Genomic DNA, 20,090 nt, shown 5'->3' with positions numbered 1-20,090 from the left:
ATAATAACAAAATTGCGTTTGATTAATAACAAAATGTTATAATTGTATCAAATTTTGAAAATGACTTGTATTATTATATACCTTGATCTTCAGAGCTATTTATTTTTTGACTGGAATCAACTATGCATTTCAGAAATAACTTAAAATATTGTTTAATAGGTGACAATGCAAACTGTAAAACATTTGATCATTTCACTTTACTCTGCTATTTAACTTTGCCTTATATTTCCCTACATACTAAACTATGATTGACATAACCTTAAGATTTCCACATTCATTTTATTGAAGAAAAAAAGTCTTGAATACAGCGGCTAAAAACAGTAATTTTTAAAAAGGTAGTGACTAATTTAAATTGTTGAATGGCCACTGACAAAAAAATTGAAATTTTCAGGTAGAATAAGAAATTAGAATATATAAAAACTGTTAAGAGAAGATAAACCTTAGGGAAAAAATCAGTATAAAGAAGAAAGGTTATAATGACTAAGAAAGGACAGAACTTGTGCAATTTTAGGATTTCAAAAGGATTTCTAGGGTTAAAATTAAAAAATGAGTCAAATCAATGATTTTTAAAGGGGGAAAAAAAAATCTTTGATTTAGATTACTGACAACCTGGAGTAAAGTGTTTATACAAACACAAAATACCTATTAAGGATTCTTACTTTGAAACAGAAACATCATATAAAAGAGAATACCATCTCTGCTGAACTTCTTTAAGAGTAAAATTAGAGGAAAATTTCACTCCTTTGAACACTGTTTCCAAATCATTTGTCTGAAAAATAAAGGTGCATTGCTTTCATTTCCAGAGATGGTAGAAATAGAGGTTATTTTTAAAATTGAGAAACATTATTTATCAAATAAAATAGTAAAAGTATAATACTAAAATACAGTACAACTTTGATTTTACAAAACCTGATTTGACAATTTCCTTAATTTAATGGTAGAGTTCATTGATCTGGTATTGACTATTAAGCGTCAATATTCTTCGATTTAACAATAACTTTTTTCTGTCCCTAGACAATCGTTAAATCAAGGTTATACTGTACATCAATACAAAATAACAAAACTCATACACATTTACAACAAATTAATGTTAAAAAAGGTGTGCAAACAGTTACTTACCTGTTGTATGGCTATAAACTTTTTATACTCGAAATCTTTTTAAAAAATGTTTTTATTTTTTTTGCATAGAATTAAGAAAGTTTTTGAATTTACAATGCAGAAATAACAAACCATAATCAAACCATAATCAGCAAAAATAGTTTGTTTATAAAAGCATTAAAAATAACAATTAAAAAAATACAGCGTTACAAATAAAATACAAGAACTGCAATAAGAGGGCATACTCAAAGATGCAACTGTGGGAGAAGGAGTTGTTACACACACTAACTCTTAAAACGTTGCAATATATTTTAATGAGCGCTTTACTTTCCTATTGACTAAAATATAACAACTCCAAGCAAAAGTTTAATCTGCTGAGCTGTTTGAGATACCCACATTTTAGTTGTGATGTTCATGCATGTTGAGCTTTACTGAGGATAAGCACAAGAGTGCAGGGGGGGGGGGGGCGGAGGGTTGAGGAACTCAGTATTCAAAACATATTTTGCAAAAATACCTAATGATACAAATCAACAGGTGAGTTAAGCAAAATTATCAATAAAGTTTTTTACCATAATTATTGAATTATTATTATATTTATTGCTATTATTTTTATTTATTAATACTAAATTTTGCATAAAAATGTTGCTTTTAACTAAATTTGTTAACACCAAATCCTTGACCCGGCCAATACAGGGTTGGGCACAGCTTTTGTGTAAAAACTGCTTGCGGTCGATAAGGAATCGTCTAAGAGAGTTGGTTCCTAACTGGCTTGAACGATCCTGTATCGGCGCAGCGTTTGTAGTAATTTTTGCTTCGGCTGAATACGTGTCCGGCGGTTCTTCCAGGGGCAAACCCTGTTATTGCACTTCACTGTTGTGCTCTGGTGCTTTGAGAGGAGCAATACTCAAGCTCTTTTACCTACGCAAAGATGCGTTGCGTTTTGGGTTTTAGGATGCTGCGGCTATTATATAATTTTTTACAAAATATTACATGATCCTTTCGGGTATTCTCAGATAGTACGAGTATATTACTTCAAATAATCAAGCGAGGGATTTTTCTCTTTTCATGGAATATTTGTTTCTGAGCATTCTGAATTTGAACTCATTAAATGAACAAGTCTGAAAAATATTTCCCAGTGACCACTATTTGCAAGCTTGACTAAAACAAAGAAATCGAACTAATACTTTTTTTCCCCCTTTTGAACCAAAATTCACCTTCTTTTAAAAGCGTCCTTTGCAAAGTCTATAAAAGTTTTAAATTTTATATCTTATTTCACACAATATAATTTTTAAAAATTATCTCATACATTTCAGATTTTTATGAGTATGTTTTACATTTTTTTTCAACTTATGTTTACTATGCATTTTGTTCTTACGAAAATGATCTTGTATCTTTTAAAGAATAACTCGATGCTCAAAAGTATTCCTCAGGTCTCAGTAATTTCGAAAACGAAGTAAAGGTCTTTCGTAATTTCGTGGAAGTGAAAATTTTTTTTTTTCCGGAATGCCTTCATGACTTTTATGTTCGTTAACATTAAAAAAAAAAAAAAAAGCAGAAAGAGTATGTGCAATAGTTCTATGCCAAATTATCTCGAAAATGAGTGCATGATGATCAAATACCTCTTCAAAAAAAAGAAAAAACTAGAAAATCGAAAACAATGCTCATAAAATCTATCCTTACTAAGAGTAAATAATGCATACAAAAACAAAGGTTATGCAGAAAAAATAAAAGTAACAATGTTAATTAACATATTTTCAAAATGATGTTACATAAACTAGAATATTAGGAAATTATTCAAAAATAAGCATCACCAGTTTCTCTCCTAGCTGCTAATTTTGTATATCATAGGGGGTTCCCAAACTTTTGAATTTTGCGTTACTTATTTCAGAGTTAGACTGTTCCTAGTTTATCTTTATTACATCATTGACACTTCACAACAACCCTCTCTTTTCCCTGTAGCAATCACTTTGGGAAATCCTAGTATATGATAATCTTTTCTATCAAAATTTTCATTTTGTTTTACTGAGACACATCTGTTGCACGCAGTTTTAATTACATTTTACAGCTAAACATTCAATATTATCTGATTTTACTATTAAATGATGATTTTGAGTCGGTTTTCTAAAGCATAATGTTGTAAAATATTTTGAATAAACCATCAGAAACAAAAAATATGCCAACCATGTACAGTTTATATGAGAATTGCTCGTGAAAAACAGAAAACGTATGTGAAAACACAAATGAAATGATAATATCTGGAGTTTTTTTTTTATGTACGCTTTAATCATACCAAATAAAATATTCTTCTATAGATGTTTTTTTTCGTACTATATTTACTGTCTTAAAACTACTCCAATGCATTAGTTGTACCTTTTTCTATGAAGATTAAAAACTAAAAATTTAACATATGGTTTCTTATTGATATAATTAGCAATCAATCCTATGAAATCACCTAAAATTTATCAAAGCATATTTTTAAAGAAATTTGGACTCGAAGTTTTTCTTTTTTTGAAGTAATCAAATGCTCCGAAATATATCAGTAAAAAAGCTTGTGTTTAAATTCCTTTCCTATTTCAATTATTTTGTGGAAAAAATAATAACAAAGATGGGTTGGTAGATGGTTTACAAGCTTGAGCAACTTATATTCGTGGACTCAGTATTGGAAATAAGTTACCAGAAGTTAAGATAAAAGGACAGACGAGCTAAGATATCTTTCTGTGTTATTGGTCGTTTTGAAGTGTCACAATGCACCAAATGTCACCGAAGATTGCTTCTTACTCTCTCATAAGAAAATCATTCACACACTTCTGTTCCCTTCTTTTCTTGTACTAAAGTATGTCAAACATTCTGAAAAAATACAAAAGTAAACCTTATTTAAGCTATTGAGTTCAACTTGAACAGACGCATTATAAATAACCATGTGGAAGGGATCAGTGCCACACTTTTATTTAAATCCCATGGTCTGATTTGATTTGGACAGCAGGTTTCTTCCCAAAAGTGTTCCTCTGGGATGTGGCACAGCATCCTTCATCTTTGCTCTTTCTTAATTGCCCCATTGGGTGTACCTTAGGGCAGTGGCGTAGTGAGAAAAAATCCTTAGGGGGGGGTAATTTTTTCTGAAGTTTAAAGTAAAGCTATGCCCTCGAGTTTATACACACACACACACACACACATATATATATATATATATATATATATATATATATATGTATATATATATATATATATATATATATATATATATATATATGTATATATATATATTAAATTTTTGGGGGCTCATGGGGGGTTCTAACCCCCCTATCCCCCCCCCATGGCTATGCCACTGCCTTAGGGACCAGGAGTGGAGGGGGATTTAGGTTGCTTTATTTCGAATGACAGAAATTTCATTCACAGTAAATGTTGAAATAGTATTCAGTTCAGAGACGCCGAGTTGCAAAAATTATTGAGGGGGCTAGACATCACCGGGGGTTTAGGTGGTTATGCAATCCCACGGAGGTTCTCCCCCCCCCCAAATAAAGGTCAGATTTTTGTACCTTGAAAGTGCCAATTTATATATTTTCTGGTGTTTAATTTAAACAAACAAATGTGACATGGCATTTTTAACGTAAAACAATCTAAAAAATGGTATACAAATTTTCTAGTTCAACTAAATCATGTCACTTGTCTTAGAAAGAGACAGTTTTTTGTTCTTTTCTACGGGGAGCCGTGCAGTGCCGTAGGGAGGCATCGAAAAAGATAGGGCACTTGACTTGCATGGAAGGGCACTCCTAGAGGTGTTGACTTAAAAAAAAATATTGTAAAAGGGGGGGGGGGGTCTTGCCACGGGAAATTTTCTAAATTTCAGATCAAAAATAGTGAGCTTCAAAGTTTTTTTTAAAGCATTTTAAAGTCATTTAATCAACATTAGAACCCCGAAAACTCGACAAGCCTGACACATATTTTTTGGCTTTGAAAAAAAGAAATAATAAATACAAACACGCACAGTATTTTTGTAAAAAGGTAATTTAATTAACGCATGTTTTTTAAGACCAGTTGTTTTTTCATTAGTGATATCAGCTGACATATTCAAGTCTAAATGCAGTTTCTCAATGTCTAGGTCATTTTTGAAAAACTCACTTGATTTTTCAAAATTTGTTTCACTTTTGTTTAATAAAAGCAAGCACTCTTGTTCAACTGCAATGACCTATGCGAGTCCAGTTGATGTAAACCGCCCAATAATGCAAGATTGTACCTTTTTACAAACCTGAATGTATTGCCTTGTACTACTTTGGGATTTTGAAAGTGTGCAGTGAGCTGGCTTTGTTGTATTCATACTTCTTTGGTATACATCGATTCCAAGGAAGCGAAAGGATCATCATTTTGTAAAGGTTTTCCTTTTAAACACAATTCCCAAAAGCATTCAAAACTATCACGCCTCTCATTTAATATACAAATCAAACCCTCATATATTTTTTCCAGATCAGCAACACTTAGAAGAGCGCGCCGCAGCGATTCCCACTAGCTACAGACTTGACCCGTAAGTTTGCGCACTGGGACAAATTCTTAGTGTGCTTGCAGCACCGTAACACCATCATTATTCACACCACTCATTTTCAGTTAACCTGCTTACTACCATAATAATTATTTGTTTTAACTCATTACTGAATGTATTTTACAAGGTAAACTATCTTCAAACAAGGAAAATAAAAGATAAATTTATGAGTTAAGAAAGCATAATATGACTAATAATTTTCTTGATTTATTGTGGGGGCCCTGCCCCCTGAAAAATATTTTTGAGGGGGCTCGGGCCCCCTCAGGCCCCATGGAGTCGGCGCCACTGATTCAGTTTTTATCTTTTGTGATTCCCTTAGCTTTTAAAAAATTTTCCATGCTTAAGCAAATGATTTCGGCTCTTTTCCCAGGAGAGATTACATTTACTGCATTTTAGAATAAATGAACAACAAGCAAGAACTCTTTCCTTTGTTAGGAAACTTGAATGCATCAAAAGTCACCAGCAAGTAATGCCTCTTCCCATTTAGCAAACCATTCAAGCAGTTGCACTGTTTACGGTTATTTCATTCCTTTGCTGTGCATTGGAAAAGATATTTGAATATTTCTCAGTCACTTCTTTATAGAATCCTGCTTTAAGCGTTAATGAAAAATTAATCAGATATATTATTTGAAGTTTTTTCTCGAATATCATAAAATATGGATGATTCATTACTACTTGATTCATATGATGAAGAAAACAGTAGCTATGATTCGGATGACAACAGCTGTGAATCAGATTTCGATGATTCCCAAAGTGACTCAGAATCAGATTCTAGCGATAATTTGTCAAATGTGAGAGATTGGTGCAAAATCAGCAAAAATGATGTATCACAGCCTCTTCCTGGATTTCCATTCACGGGAAGTCCAGGTTTAAAAGAATCTATCCAAAACGCTGCTGATCCAATGGAATATTTTAACATATTTTTTAGTGATGATATTGTTGAACATATTGCATATGAAACAGATATGTCAAAGATTACCTGAAATATGCGACATTAAAGCCCCACTCTAAAGCTAATAAATAGAAACCTACTTCACCGGAAGAAATAAGAGTTTTGTTAACGATTTCCATTATTCAGGGCATTGTACAGAAGCCGAAAGAAAGTCTTTTTTGGACAAGAAAGAGATCAATAGAAACACCTTTCTTCCGAAATGTGATACCTCAGAAAAGGTATTATTTATTAACAAAATTTTTGCATTTCCTCAATAATGATGCTGCTTCAGAAGATTTTCCAGAACTGAAACTTTAAAAAATTTGGCCCATTTTTGAGCACCTTGGCAAAAAATATCAACTGCATATATTCTGGAAAGAGATATTTCTATAGACCAGTCTCTGATGTAATTTTAAGGAAGATTGTCTTGGATCCAGTTTATTCCTACAAAGAGGGTGAGATTTTGTACTAAGTTTTTTGTCTTGTCTGAGGCAACATCTGGATACGTGTGGAAACTCACTGTGTATGTTGAAAAAACAACATTATTTGATGAGGAATTTAAAGATCAGTACTTGGCAACAAAGTGCGTTTTGACTGTAATAAAATCTCTTTTAAATCAAGGGTATTGCTTGTTCACTGATAACTTTTACAAGTCTCCTGAGTTATTTGAAGAATTGCTCAACTACAAAACAGATGCTTATGGGAATGTAAAAAGAAATCGAAAAAATTTACTCGCTGAATTTAAATTTTCTCACCTGGAGAAAGGGGGCACAACAGCCTTTCAACAGGGAAAAATGTTAGCCCTCAAATGGAAAGATTAAAAAGATGCATGCAAAAGATGTATGCATGCTATCAACTGTACACGATGCCACCCAAAAATGTATTGAAAAAAGAGGAAAATATGTCATGAAACCATCAGTTGTTGTGGATTATGATGCAAACATGGGAGGAGTTGATAAGTGTGATCAAAGACTCTCATATTATTCCACTATGAGAAGGCAAACAAAAGTATTATAAAAAAAGGTTTCGTCACCTTCTCAACATTATTATTTTCAACAGCTACATACTGTATCGAAAAAAATCAGAAGTACCTGGAATTTTTAGACTTTCGTGTCTAGCTTGCAGAAAGACTTATTGAGAAATTTCAAAACTTCAAAGTTACTATAGTTCCAGCAAGAATGACAGTTACTGTTAATATCTTGCACCTAACTGAGAAAGGCATTTCTTAAGTTACATCCCACCTACACCATGTAAAATGGAACCAAGAAGGAGGTGTATAGTGTGCCAGCAAAAGAACTGCTAATTTTAAAAGAATTTGAAAAGATGTTTGTATAGTGTGCAGTGACTGTGATGTAGGTTTGTGTGCTATTCTGTGCTTCGAAATTTACCACACTAAAGAAGAATTTTTAAAAGTTTAAATGAACTTATATAGACTCCAAAAGGTAGCAAGCATACCTAATATCTTTACTACAATGAACTTACTTGGATTGATAAAAATTTAGTAAAAATAATTTTAGAGTGTAAATAATATTTTTCAAAGATTTGATACACAACTCTATGTAAAATTGTAAGTAGTTTAATTTCTTTTGCTCATCTCTTTGTTGAAAATTTTCTAAACATGAAAGCTAATATTAATTGTTCATGTATGCATAGAATGGCTATGAAGATATAATTAGGAAATAACTTCTATTTTGTTTTGTAAAAGCTGTGAATGCTAACAATAACCCCCTAAAATAATTTTAGAGTGTATATTAGATTTTTCAAAGATTCGGTAAACAACAATTCTCCGTATTATTGTAAGTAATTTTTTTTAATTTATTTTGCTCATTTGTTTGTTGAAAATTTTCTAAACATAAAACGTAATATCAATTGCTCATGTTTGCATATAATAGCTATGAAAATATAATTAGGGAATAATTTCTATTTTGTTTTGTAAAAGCTGTGAATACTACAAATGACATTTAGAAAAAAAGGAATAGAGTACAAAATTTTGAATAAAAAAAAAATCAGCGAATAAATAAGTAAGAAAATAAATATAAAAAAACTGATAAAATCATAATGTAAAACATAAAATAAATTAAAGGTATGAAAACTGATTGTTCTTATTTTTGATATATTTTATTTTGTTTTCTTCATTTTTTAATTTGTAAATTTAATTGTTATTTCCATGAATGTCAGCAGACATACACTTTTGTTGCATAAAAAATACAGTACTTTCTAATCAAGAAAACCGATTGCGAACATAAATTTCAAGTTCATGTTCGACTGCAAAAATAATATTCAAATCCCTGTAGCAAAACAAAGAGAAAGGGGTTATCATAGTGTAGTGAAATGCAACTGGTTAAGTAAGGTACGCTGTGTTCGCTTTGAGGTGGAAAATATTTTTCACCTGGTTAAGGGAATTGGTTAAGAAGGATTTTGAAGACTAGTATAAGAATTAAAAAAAATAAATTTAAAAAAAACTAAGGCAATTTTCCTACAAAGAAGTACAAAATGTCTGCTAACGAATTTCCAAATGCACTTTTATACTAAAAAAACAGTAAACATTACACTAAATAAGATAGTAAACATGAACTATGCTTTCAAAGATAAATTTCATTTAATCCTTCTGCATTAATACAGAAAGCAACAGATATTTCTCTAGCTCAATAATTTTCTCTACATAATAAATAAGAGGGTTAGAGGTGCAGTCCTATACAACTCAGATTTAGTTTGTAAAAACATTAATGGAAAGTTAACATATTTCTTCATTATATGCTCTTCATCATACGATAAATAATAATATCAAATGAACAAGAATCCTACGAGTGAAATAGGACAGAGAAAGAAGGGATCATTGCATATTTTTTCTAATATGCTGCTTGAAATATGTTAGGAAACTCAGCTAACTCTATCCTATTTAGATAAGATGGCAGAAATCATGTAAATATGGCCTAGCAAAAGCATTACATACCTGTTGGACGGACAGAATAAGATTAAGATCATCAGTTGGTTTCCATCTGCTAACATCTTTAGTTAAATGAGTTTGATTGTTCTAAAAAAAGAAAAACAATTAAAAATATCTATTATTTAAATAAGTTACTTACTCTGAAATTCATCACAAAAATTTACAACATCAAGAGATGCATAATACAATGTTCTTAAGAGATGCTATGCTTTTCTTTTGTTATTTAGCATTACAGAAAGACAGGGTTCATACTCTATTTGGATAAAAAAATTCCATGACTTTTCCAAGACTTTTTCATGACTTCAGTGAAAATTTTCATGACCTCTTTACTCGAAAAGAATAGCACTATTTAATCTCAAACTCGATAATTTTTGGAAATGAGCATTAGCGAAACGTCTACATGAATGCCACAGCCTCATTGAAGCACTTACTCGTAATGGGAAAAATATAAGTGTACACCTAAAAAAACTATTCTTATTCTTCTTCATCATATAAATTTAAGTAAAGTAAAAATGCAGTAAAACAAATTTGATGATGCTTAAATGTCACATATTTTATTTATAAACAGGCAGAATGATATTGAATGGGACAAAGGTTGAATGAGTCATCACTAAGTTTCAATAAATTTGCTTCAAAAGTTGCCTTTTAGTGTCAACAGTGCATTTAATCATCCACGTTACCTGACAGTATTTTGATTCTTTAAAGTAAAGCCACATAGTTTTTTATGTTTTTCTAAATCAGATCTTTTTTGAAAAAACCCTTTAGTAATGAATCAATCTTCTGATTCAAAAGTATACTTGTTTTGTTTACTTATTTGCACATTTTTAAATGCATATAAATTAATAGAAACAGAAATTCCAGAACATGCTTGATTCCTGACATTGAACGTAGCAGTGGGTCACATGGATTAGTTTTGCGGGTCGTATGTTGGGCACTACTGTTTTAGAGTATTAGAATTCCTCTTTTTCTGAATTCTATCGCCTGACTAAAGACCTTTATTTTCTAAAATCTTCAACAAATGAAGATAAACTCTGATCAGTTTAATAATAAAGTTCTTAAGAGTGATGGAATCGAACTCGGATGCAATTGAATTGCTTTTTTTCTTTTTGAGTGGGCGTGGCAAAACTAAGAACGTGAAATTTCGCTACTACAGAATATGAAACATAAGAAGTGTTGAAAATAACAGTAAATTCAAAATAAATGATGTCCAAGCAGTAAAATCACATCGCAAAAAAAGACAAGCGGCTGCAATAGATATGGATGCAATGAGATTTCAAAATTCAGATTTGATTTTGGGATCGTTCAATTTTCCACTTTTAATAGCTTTTATGTGTGCTATACAGTTAAATCACTCAAGATTTCTAATGCTCCTTTAGTTACTGTTACTTTCTCTTTGTTCAGGACATTTTTCCATGACTTGAAATAAATTTCCATGACTTTCAATGAAATTTTCAATTTTCCATGACTTCTCCAGGTCTGAAATTTGCTTATTTTTTTTCCATGACTTTCCAGGATTTCCATGACCCGTAAGAACCCTGGAAAGAACTAACGGCGCTTTGTCAAGAGTTTATATATGTGCTTCACAAAAACTACCTAATAAGCTCAAACTCACAAAAATAATAGAATGTATTAACAATCAAAATTACTTTAAACTCCCAAAATTTCAAGCCTCCAGTGTGGTAACATTTTGTGCAACTTTAGTCTAAACATGACATTTAATTTCATAAAGCTGATCCTTCGTTTTGGAGCCCTTTATCTGAGGCATCCTAGATCATCAGGATTAGGATCTTGGAAGCTGAAATTTTGCATAGGCTGGTTTCAAACACAACAAAATTTTATCCAAAAGAGAGATGGTCGGATGGAGAACACGAGGTCACTTGACATGGAACGACTATCATTTAACAGATCATTTCTAAATGATCATATTTAAATTTTTAGACTAAGGTTCTAAACAAAAATAAAATTGTAAGTATTATTACTGTAATATAACTATAAAAATACCTAAAAAATATTAATATGATTCATCATCAATATCACTGACTCAACAACCCATTGTGAGTGCAAACCTTTTCCATAAGTTTCTTCCAGTTGGATCTATTTTTTGCCTGACTTCTCCAATTAATATGATTAGTACACATATTTTTATATTACAAATATTGTAGTTCAAAAAATAAATACAGTCGGATCCCTCTACAACGCGATCCGACTTGCGCGAAATGGCTATAACGAGAGTTTTTTTTTTTATGAGAAAATTTTTTTTATTGCTGACGCAAATTACTCGCTTGCAACATGAAATTTTTTGGAAAAGAACAGCGGAGCATTAGAATGGGCTTCGTTGACACTAAATATTGGTTTTGTGAACAGACTTTCGTCCCTTTAGCATCACTGACAGTGGAAGTTCACACATTGTATTAGTCTAAACAACGCTTTGCTTTAGTTTATACAAATTACTGCTCCGATTCTGAACGTTTTTTTTTCCTTTTTATGAACGTTGATAAAACAGAATGGTTTCCAAACAAAGACTTTCATCTCAAGTTAGCAAAAGTGGAAAGAAAAACAGAAAGTTTCTGACAATGCAAGAAAAGGTAAAGATTCTCGATGCTTCAACAATTATAAAGTGTCTCGAAGGTAGCACGACAATTAGGTATGAGTTAATCTTCGATACGTACAATTAAAGTTCAAGAAAAGGAAATCTGCAAAAGTTCAGAACTTAGTTTTAATAATGAAGCTCGCAGGGTAGTGTCTGAGCAAAATACAAACATCATGAAAATGGAAGCCAAGCCAGAAATAATAGTGCTCCCACACTGCATAAACTTCATGAATTTTAAAATTATAATTAAAATTACGATATCTACTGTTCAGTGCTATTATAATGCAGTAATGTTCTTTCTGTAAGTACCCTTCTGTTAAAGTACATGTATTTTATTGATCATTGATTTTGTGCTTCATAACAGAGTAATCATGTTAAATTGTAAAGTTTTTTCTAAGATACAGTAAAAAGTCAGTTCTTTATAAAACATATGGTAATATGTAGCTAAAAAATTGCTTAAAACAATTTGAGGGGTGTTAACACATGTCTGAAATAATTGGGTATGCTTATAAAAAATTTCTAAATATACGTTGTTCCACAACGCAAAATTCCGACTTACGCGAGGGGTCTTGGAACGCATCCCTCGCATAAGTCGGGATTCGACTGTATTGAAAATGTCATGACATTTTCAAAATAAATATTGGATACATATCGTGATATATATTGATGAACCCTGCTACTGTTTGTGTAAAAATTTACAAAAACAAAATCTCATAAATCGTTATTTAAAAAAAAAAAAAAAAAAATCAGCCAGTGATCACTATAATAAGGGCACAGATTTTAAGATATGCGTATATTTTATACTCACTTTTGGTTTTTTGATTCTCTTCTGAGGGGGTCGAGTTTGCTGCAAGAAAATTTCAAAATCTGAGAAACTAACACATAAATATAAAGCACACAAGACAATGATAATACTGAAATATAGGTTGAGTAAGATTAACATTTTCCCTTTTTCGTTTTGATTACATTTTTGAAAACTAAGTCTTAAGTGCAGATTTTCTAAAAAACCATACCTTCTTTTTTTCAGGAACATCAACATGTAACTGACTAGTGCTTGGAAGAATATGAGTAGGGGTTGCCAAAGTAGGAGTCGACAAGGATACAGCTTGTGATAGCAAAGTAAATGGCACATTCTGTGGCCTCGCACGACTTGTTTTGATCAAGCTGCTTTCAACCAGTTCATCATCAAATTTTTTACGTTTGATAGAACGAGATGAGCTTCTACGTTTCTGTGATTGCTCGGTCGATATTTGGCCAGGCTTCATTAAAGGGTTATTTACAAAAATACCAGGACTTGGCAATTCAGGGACTTCAGCTTTCATAAAAATTTTTGGTGAAGCTGAAAGATAATTAGAATATAATCACAAATTAGAATTAATAATATGAATACTACATCTAAATCAGTTATTTTTTCACAAATTTATCTTTGTTGAAAGTGTTTAAAAAATAAAAGTGAAGAAGAATAATTATTCAGATAGTGTAGTGTTCCCCCAGGAACTTTTTGGAGGGCATCAACCCTGCACTCATTTTTACAGTTCTCAATATACCCTTCTTGCCCCTTTGAAGTTTATGAAACTTCATCACAAAAGTAAACTAAACATTCATGCTAGTGAATGCGTGACAAAACTGAAGATTCAGTCTTGAAAGTTACTCTCTCATTTCCCTTATTCACTATAATTCAATTTGAATATAAATAATATTTTGTCAGTTTTGAGTATAATGTTTTAAACTGAATATTAAAAGACTTATTAATAAAATAATAATCTTCAATAGGTGTGTGGCAAAAAAAAAAAAAAAACCCCTTCAAAATGCTTCTGACACAATTCTTGCTCATCCTCATGCAAAGGACCCTCTGAATACAAATATGAGCATCATTTTTCACCTACATGTCCCACTTTTTGGGTATGGCACCCCCCAATTGTTTTTCAGTTTTATAGGCCATTATCTTTATTTAAAGGGGAAGGGAGCATTGTATTAGTCATTAACACTTTTCTGAAGAGCTAGAGATGTGCAAAGTTCAAAATTATGAAGATTTGAAGCACGTTGGGGAGACTTATGGGGGTATTCCCCTTTAAATATTTAAAAAATAATCAAAATCTACTTTTTTTTCACTTCTTTTTCTGCAAAACATGAGTATATAGAACACACTCCTATGAACCATATGTTCTAAAAAAAATTATTTTAAATAAAAAAGATAAGATTCATCCCATTTTGCATAGTCAGAGTCGAGATAATTAACATTGAAATGATCTTAAGTATGCTTATAAGATAGCATTAATGAATATTTATATTTCTGGGGATACACTGCCCCCATTATATTTCACTATATAAAGAAGTGATAAATGATGGAGCCGGTGCATACCCAGAAATATAAATATTAAAAATACGTTATAAGCATATTCAAGTTTATTTTTAAGTCATAATTAAATTTTTGAATGTAATTTGAATAATACTGGCAGGTTCTTTACTGAAGATCTGCAATGCGACTCTTGACTATGCAAAATGCGATGCTTCCAATAGTTTATTTCATTTTTTTACAAGGTAAAAAATTTTTGGACATGGGACTAATAGGAGTGGGTCCTATACTCTGGTTTTATGCCAGAAAAGAATAGTCAAAATTGTAAAACAAACCCCTAGAAAAAAAAGCTAGGTTTTGATGATTTTTTAAACATTGAAAGGGGGAATACTTGTATTTTGTGCATGTGAAGCACAAAATAGTAAAAAAAGCACCTTCTCTACAACAAAACTTCTATTACAATTTCCCTTTTTAATTGAATACTTCAGTCTGAAAACCAGGCATCTTCCTCTTTTTTTAAAAAATTTAATTGAGACTATTTAACTTTCCAGTTAAACTAATGTAGACACACCTTTTAGCCTGAAATCTCTATTGAGTTTGAAAGCCTGCCATATACACAGAGATGACTTGTTATTCAACTGAACTTGGACCAGCATAGCACATAAGCTCCTCAACAATATTATACTACATTGATAAAATTTATGAACCACATAACAGAGATTCATTGTGAAAGAGCTAACAACAAATATGTTTCTTGATTTCAAAAGCTGGTAGCCGTTGTATTTTAAGAAAATTGTATTTGAAATGGCAAAATAAGAAAAGAAAAACATGAGAACTTGCTTATAATGAGCGTGAAAAGACTGCAATATTTGCTAGTTGTAACTGAGTACTCGTAAAAAAAAAGAGTACATAAAATAGCATACAAATTAGTATATATTTTTTCTTACTTCAGTACGGAACTAAAGAAGTAGGTTAAATTGCATTAAACTAATTTAATGTCTCTTTCCTGTGTTATTGATTCAGAAGAATATTCATAGCATCACAGCTACCTCTTGCCTCAAAAAAGGGTTGAAGCTTCTCAGCACATCAAAATTAATTGAGTACGTTGAGGATTCTTCAGCTTCAAACTCTTCACACTTATTTGTCGTCATCATCCTTTTCATTATTTTTTTCCTCTGCATTAGCTTGAATATTTGCCACAATATCCTCATAAGTGATAATATTGGTTTGAACAAACACATATTTTCAAAAGCTCCTCTACTCTACAAATTAAAAAAAGGGACCGTCATCACTTGTTCTCTTGATTTTATGACTGGCCACTAACTTTTGCTTGAGTTCAAAATATTGAAAGAATTTTTTCAAGCATAATCTGAGCTGGAAAGCCTTAGAATATTTTTGAATTCTAAAAATATTGTTTGCTTTAAGAGGGGTTTGCTTGTTGAAAGCAAGTTATATTCCCATAGATTTAAAATTGTACCAATTAAAATCTTTCTGACTTTGCTAAATCCAGGTTCTCATTAATTTAGCGCTCATTATAAGCAAGTTCAACTGTATTACTGATATCTGGCAAAGTTTGAATTGTCTCAATTCATTGGCAAGTTAAGTAAATTAATGTTTGTTTTGTCAAAACAAGTACTCTAAAAGTTGCCCCATTGCCAAAACCACAAGAAATTGTAGACATTAAAAAAGTTAAAATGTATACCAAGCGATTTTTTGGCTCTTTATTAGTTTTGATGGAGATCATTGGTTTTCAAACTGGCATGCTTTAAAAAAAAAAAAAAAAAAAAAACCTCTTGCATTATTTTAAATTGCACACTACAACCAAATGAATCAATGAATGGAGAGTGAACTATTACAATGTAGTATTAGAACAGAAAAAGGAGATCAGCATTGTGATGAAGAGTAATAGAATGTGAAAGCTTAATGGCAACAAAATGAACACAATTCAAATTTTTACACTTAATATTTCTACAGCCAGTATGTTTAAAAATTTTTTTATAATGATTTCAAAATCTTAATTTTTTTAAAGAACAGTGAGTGTTTAGTTAATGAAATAATTAATGCCTTATTAACTATGCGCAGTAGATTATTTTCTTAAAATAAAATATGACCATACCAGTGTTCGATGCCTCCTGTGAACTGTCACTAATTCCAGCCATTTGAAGACTCATTACAAAGTATTTTCAATGCACTACAAGGATAGAAATAAAAACAGAATTGAATATACATGTAAGAAAGATGTTAAACACTTTGAATAACATGCTTAAATTTTTAGCTATAAACAGATGAAAAAGATTAGGATTTGATGATCTTCAAGTGATGATCTTAATTATTTACGTATAGCAGCAAGCTTACTACTACCTAAAAGAAACAAATACCCCAAAATGAATGAAAAATTGGTGCACCCGTGATATTTATCACTAGTATCACACAGTTGCAGGGGCGGATCCAGACTATGGATTTGGCAGGGGAACTTTTCTAGCAAGTATGTTTATGGGGGTGGGGGAGTTATATGAAATTACTCATTAAAAAATAACCATAAATATTGAGTTTTACAACGTATCTACTGCTTCTAAATGCCTCTTATGAACCTCCTCTCTATTGTATGTGTTCATTACAAATTCTAAAAGTACAATTCTTAAATAATTAGTTTAAAAAGTTTGTTCATTTTTCTATTTGTATGTGCTTAAAGGAAATAATATTTGCACCAGTGGTTCAACCACAAAAGTTTTATAGAGGGTGCACTTTTAAAATTTTCACCATCTGATAGGGCGGTTGTTGAAAAAAAATGTTGAAATTTTAGTCATAAGGACGCAGTTTTAGACGGCCTCTGGTGATGTTACGAAAAAGAAAGGTTGGGGGGCCACCTGCGGAAATTAAAGTTTTAAAAACGCAATTATAGGCGATATTTATTGACGGTAGGGTCAGAAATGGGATTTTTTTGGGGGGCTGCCTCTGTTTTTTTGTAAAATAGATTTAAATCGAAAATCCCTCCGCTAAATTTTCTGAAATTGAATTTCCAAAAACGCAGTTACAGACTAACTTTGACAATACATCGAGCAGTACGGTTCTGGGGCTTTTCCCAAAAAATGTTTCGAAATTGAAGTCCAAGAAAACGAAGTTTTTGATCGATATTCAGTGATAAAGGATTTAAACGCTTTCCCCATTAAATTTTTCAAAACCTTAATTTTTTAATGTTCAGATTTTCTACAGGAGCATTCGGACCCTTGTCCGAAAATTTTTCGTTATCGAGATCTTAAAAAAATGACTGTAGACCATATTTGGTAACGTCAGGGGTTTGGCAATTTTTCAAAACTGAAGCTCCAAAAAAGCAATTTTAAACGATTCTCGATGTTATTAGAATGTGAGGTGTTAGGTAGTTCTCCCCTTTAAAATTTTTATAATTGAAGTCCTGAAAACAAGATTTGAGACGCGCTTTAAAGGTATTGGCAGAGGAAGCGGACTTCCGACATTATGAAGACTTTCTTATTTTTAGACCGACTAAAAAAGGCGACTGTTTCCAAGGTACGTTCTATTGTTCTCTTTAATTATAGGAAATGTTTTACAAAAACATTCTACTTGGCCTTCTGGGGGATCACGGATCCTGTCGCCCTGTCCTCCCCCCCAGCCTCCACCTCTAATAGCGCCACTGAATTGCAGTAGCTTTAAATGTAATGATCAATCCTTCACCAAATAAATGCAAAAAACAGTTTAAACAGGTTTGTCTTTATTTATTTATTTTTATGCAGGGAAGAGGGGAATTTTCCCCAGTTCTCCTCTTTAGATCCGCTTTTGCAAATCTCTCCTATCTTTTTCTTGCGCCTTTCTTCAAGCTAAAGTTCTATATAACTGGAGAACTTCGCTGTAATACGTTGTGAAAATTTTTAAGTACACATGAGAATTTAGAGGAAGGGGAACGTTCCCCCAGTTCCCTTCCAGGGATCCGCCTCTGCTATTGTTTGATCGAATTTTCTGGAGCTTTTCCTCGAGTTTAAGTTCTATAAAACAGAAGATTTTTTCTACACTCTATTGTGAAAATTCTTAGATATATATGGGGGTTTTGAGGGGAGGAGAAGGTTCCCCCAGTTCCCTCCATGGATCCGTTTCTGTTGTAGCCTAATTGCTTTTCCTGGTGCCTTAGTTCACGTTCTAAAGTGTGTGTGTGGGGGGGAGGGGACATTCCAGCAGTTCCTCTTTTTAGATCCGCTTTTGAAATTCTCTCCTTACTTTTTCTGGCGCCTTTCTTATAGTTCAAGTTTTGAAAAACGGAATTATTCCTGTACTCTCTTTTGAAAATTTTTAGGTACACTTGGGATTTTGGAGGGGGAACGTTCCCCCAGTTCCCCTCCCGTGGATCCGCGCCTGCACAGTTGTTCGCATCTATTTATGTTTACATACATACAGATACCGTAATCTCTTTGCTTGTCCCTCCAGCACCCACTTTGAAAACCTCTGATAGTTTAAATGTATATGAGTCTTGTTGATTTTCTTCAAGTTATGGCATACATTTATATCGTTTTTCATCTGTTCGCAAATTATTCACAAAATTTGCTTTTCCGCATGCATGCATTGTGCCACCGTATTATATAAATTTAACTGGAAATTTGAATTTTTCCTTTGAAATTTCCTTTTTTTTTGAGCTATCACGACTGCTTATTGCTTTCATTTGACTGTTTTTGGCGTCCTCTCTATCACTTTATTTATTTAACCACCGCCACCCTCCGCACCATCACCGTAGCGAAAGCCGTCTCCAAGTTGCATCCATGTCCTACACACACGTGCATACATACACAACTACACACACACAAACACATACACACACGGTACATAGAGACACCTACACATACACACAACTACCCACACATTCATGCCTGCACACAGACACAAACACATATGCCTACACACACATTCATACACACAACTACCCACACACTTATGCCAGCACACAGACACAAACACACATGCCTACACACACACACACATACCCCTACACACAAACCCCCCTCACACAAACACATACCCCCTCCCCCCACACAAACATATACGCCTACATACACACTCGTGACTGCGAAAAACATAATTTGAATTCAAGATGTCAAAATTCAAATTGATTTTTCTTTTTTTTTTGGTGAGGGGATAGGAAAGCTCTTAAACTTAGGCGCCCCTGTATCAAGCAATAATGTTTATTCAAATGACAGCAGTTTCATTCAACATACATGATTTTCTATTCAACTCCGTCAAGTTTATGTTCCATAATGACATGAGAAGTTACAGTCGAGTGTAATAACCAAGTAATAACATTCCAAATGAATCAAAAATGAATGAAATTGTGTTAACAAAGTTCAAATATGCAACAAAATCAGGATACTATTTTCTTTGGAAAGGGGCACATTAAAGCTACATAATTTTGTGAACTGAAAAATATTTATCTGTTTTTCAACCGATTGTAATATTTTTTGGGTAAATAACAGTTGAATCACTTTTTGTACTTACCTCCACAATGCTTTTCGAGGGACAAACCCCTGCGAATTCTTTTGTTTGTTTACTTTACGAACCAACGAAGAGTAGCTGTTGCGCAGCGCAAATCTTCCAAAGATGAATATGGGCGGGATGTATGACATTCTGCATATGATTACATTAAGCCACGCCTACATTTATTTTTTGATTGTTATTCGGCTTTCATTTATTAAGTCT

At 32.3% G+C, this 20,090-nt stretch overlaps 1 protein-coding gene across 1 annotated transcript in view; it reads right to left on the bottom strand.

Moving 5' to 3' along the window:
- The window catches only part of LOC129221325 (microspherule protein 1-like), a 40,491-nt gene extending 20,532 nt beyond the window's left edge, over window positions 1-19,959 (bottom strand). The window contains exons 1-6 of the mRNA XM_054855792.1: window positions 19,890-19,959; window positions 16,513-16,587; window positions 13,114-13,439; window positions 12,909-12,947; window positions 9,517-9,597; window positions 660-769 (exon numbers count right to left, since the gene is read on the bottom strand). Of these exons, the coding sequence (XP_054711767.1) occupies window positions 660-769; window positions 9,517-9,597; window positions 12,909-12,947; window positions 13,114-13,439; window positions 16,513-16,567 (611 nt within the window). The 5' untranslated portion in view covers window positions 16,568-16,587; window positions 19,890-19,959. The remainder of the gene's footprint in view (window positions 1-659; window positions 770-9,516; window positions 9,598-12,908; window positions 12,948-13,113; window positions 13,440-16,512; window positions 16,588-19,889) is intronic.
- Window positions 19,960-20,090: the final 131 nt, after the last annotated feature.

This window comes from Uloborus diversus, chromosome 4, assembly GCF_026930045.1.
Source record: "Uloborus diversus isolate 005 chromosome 4, Udiv.v.3.1, whole genome shotgun sequence".
NCBI lineage: Eukaryota > Metazoa > Arthropoda > Arachnida > Araneae > Uloboridae > Uloborus > Uloborus diversus.
This window is presented reverse-complemented; position numbering and strand designations above follow the sequence as displayed.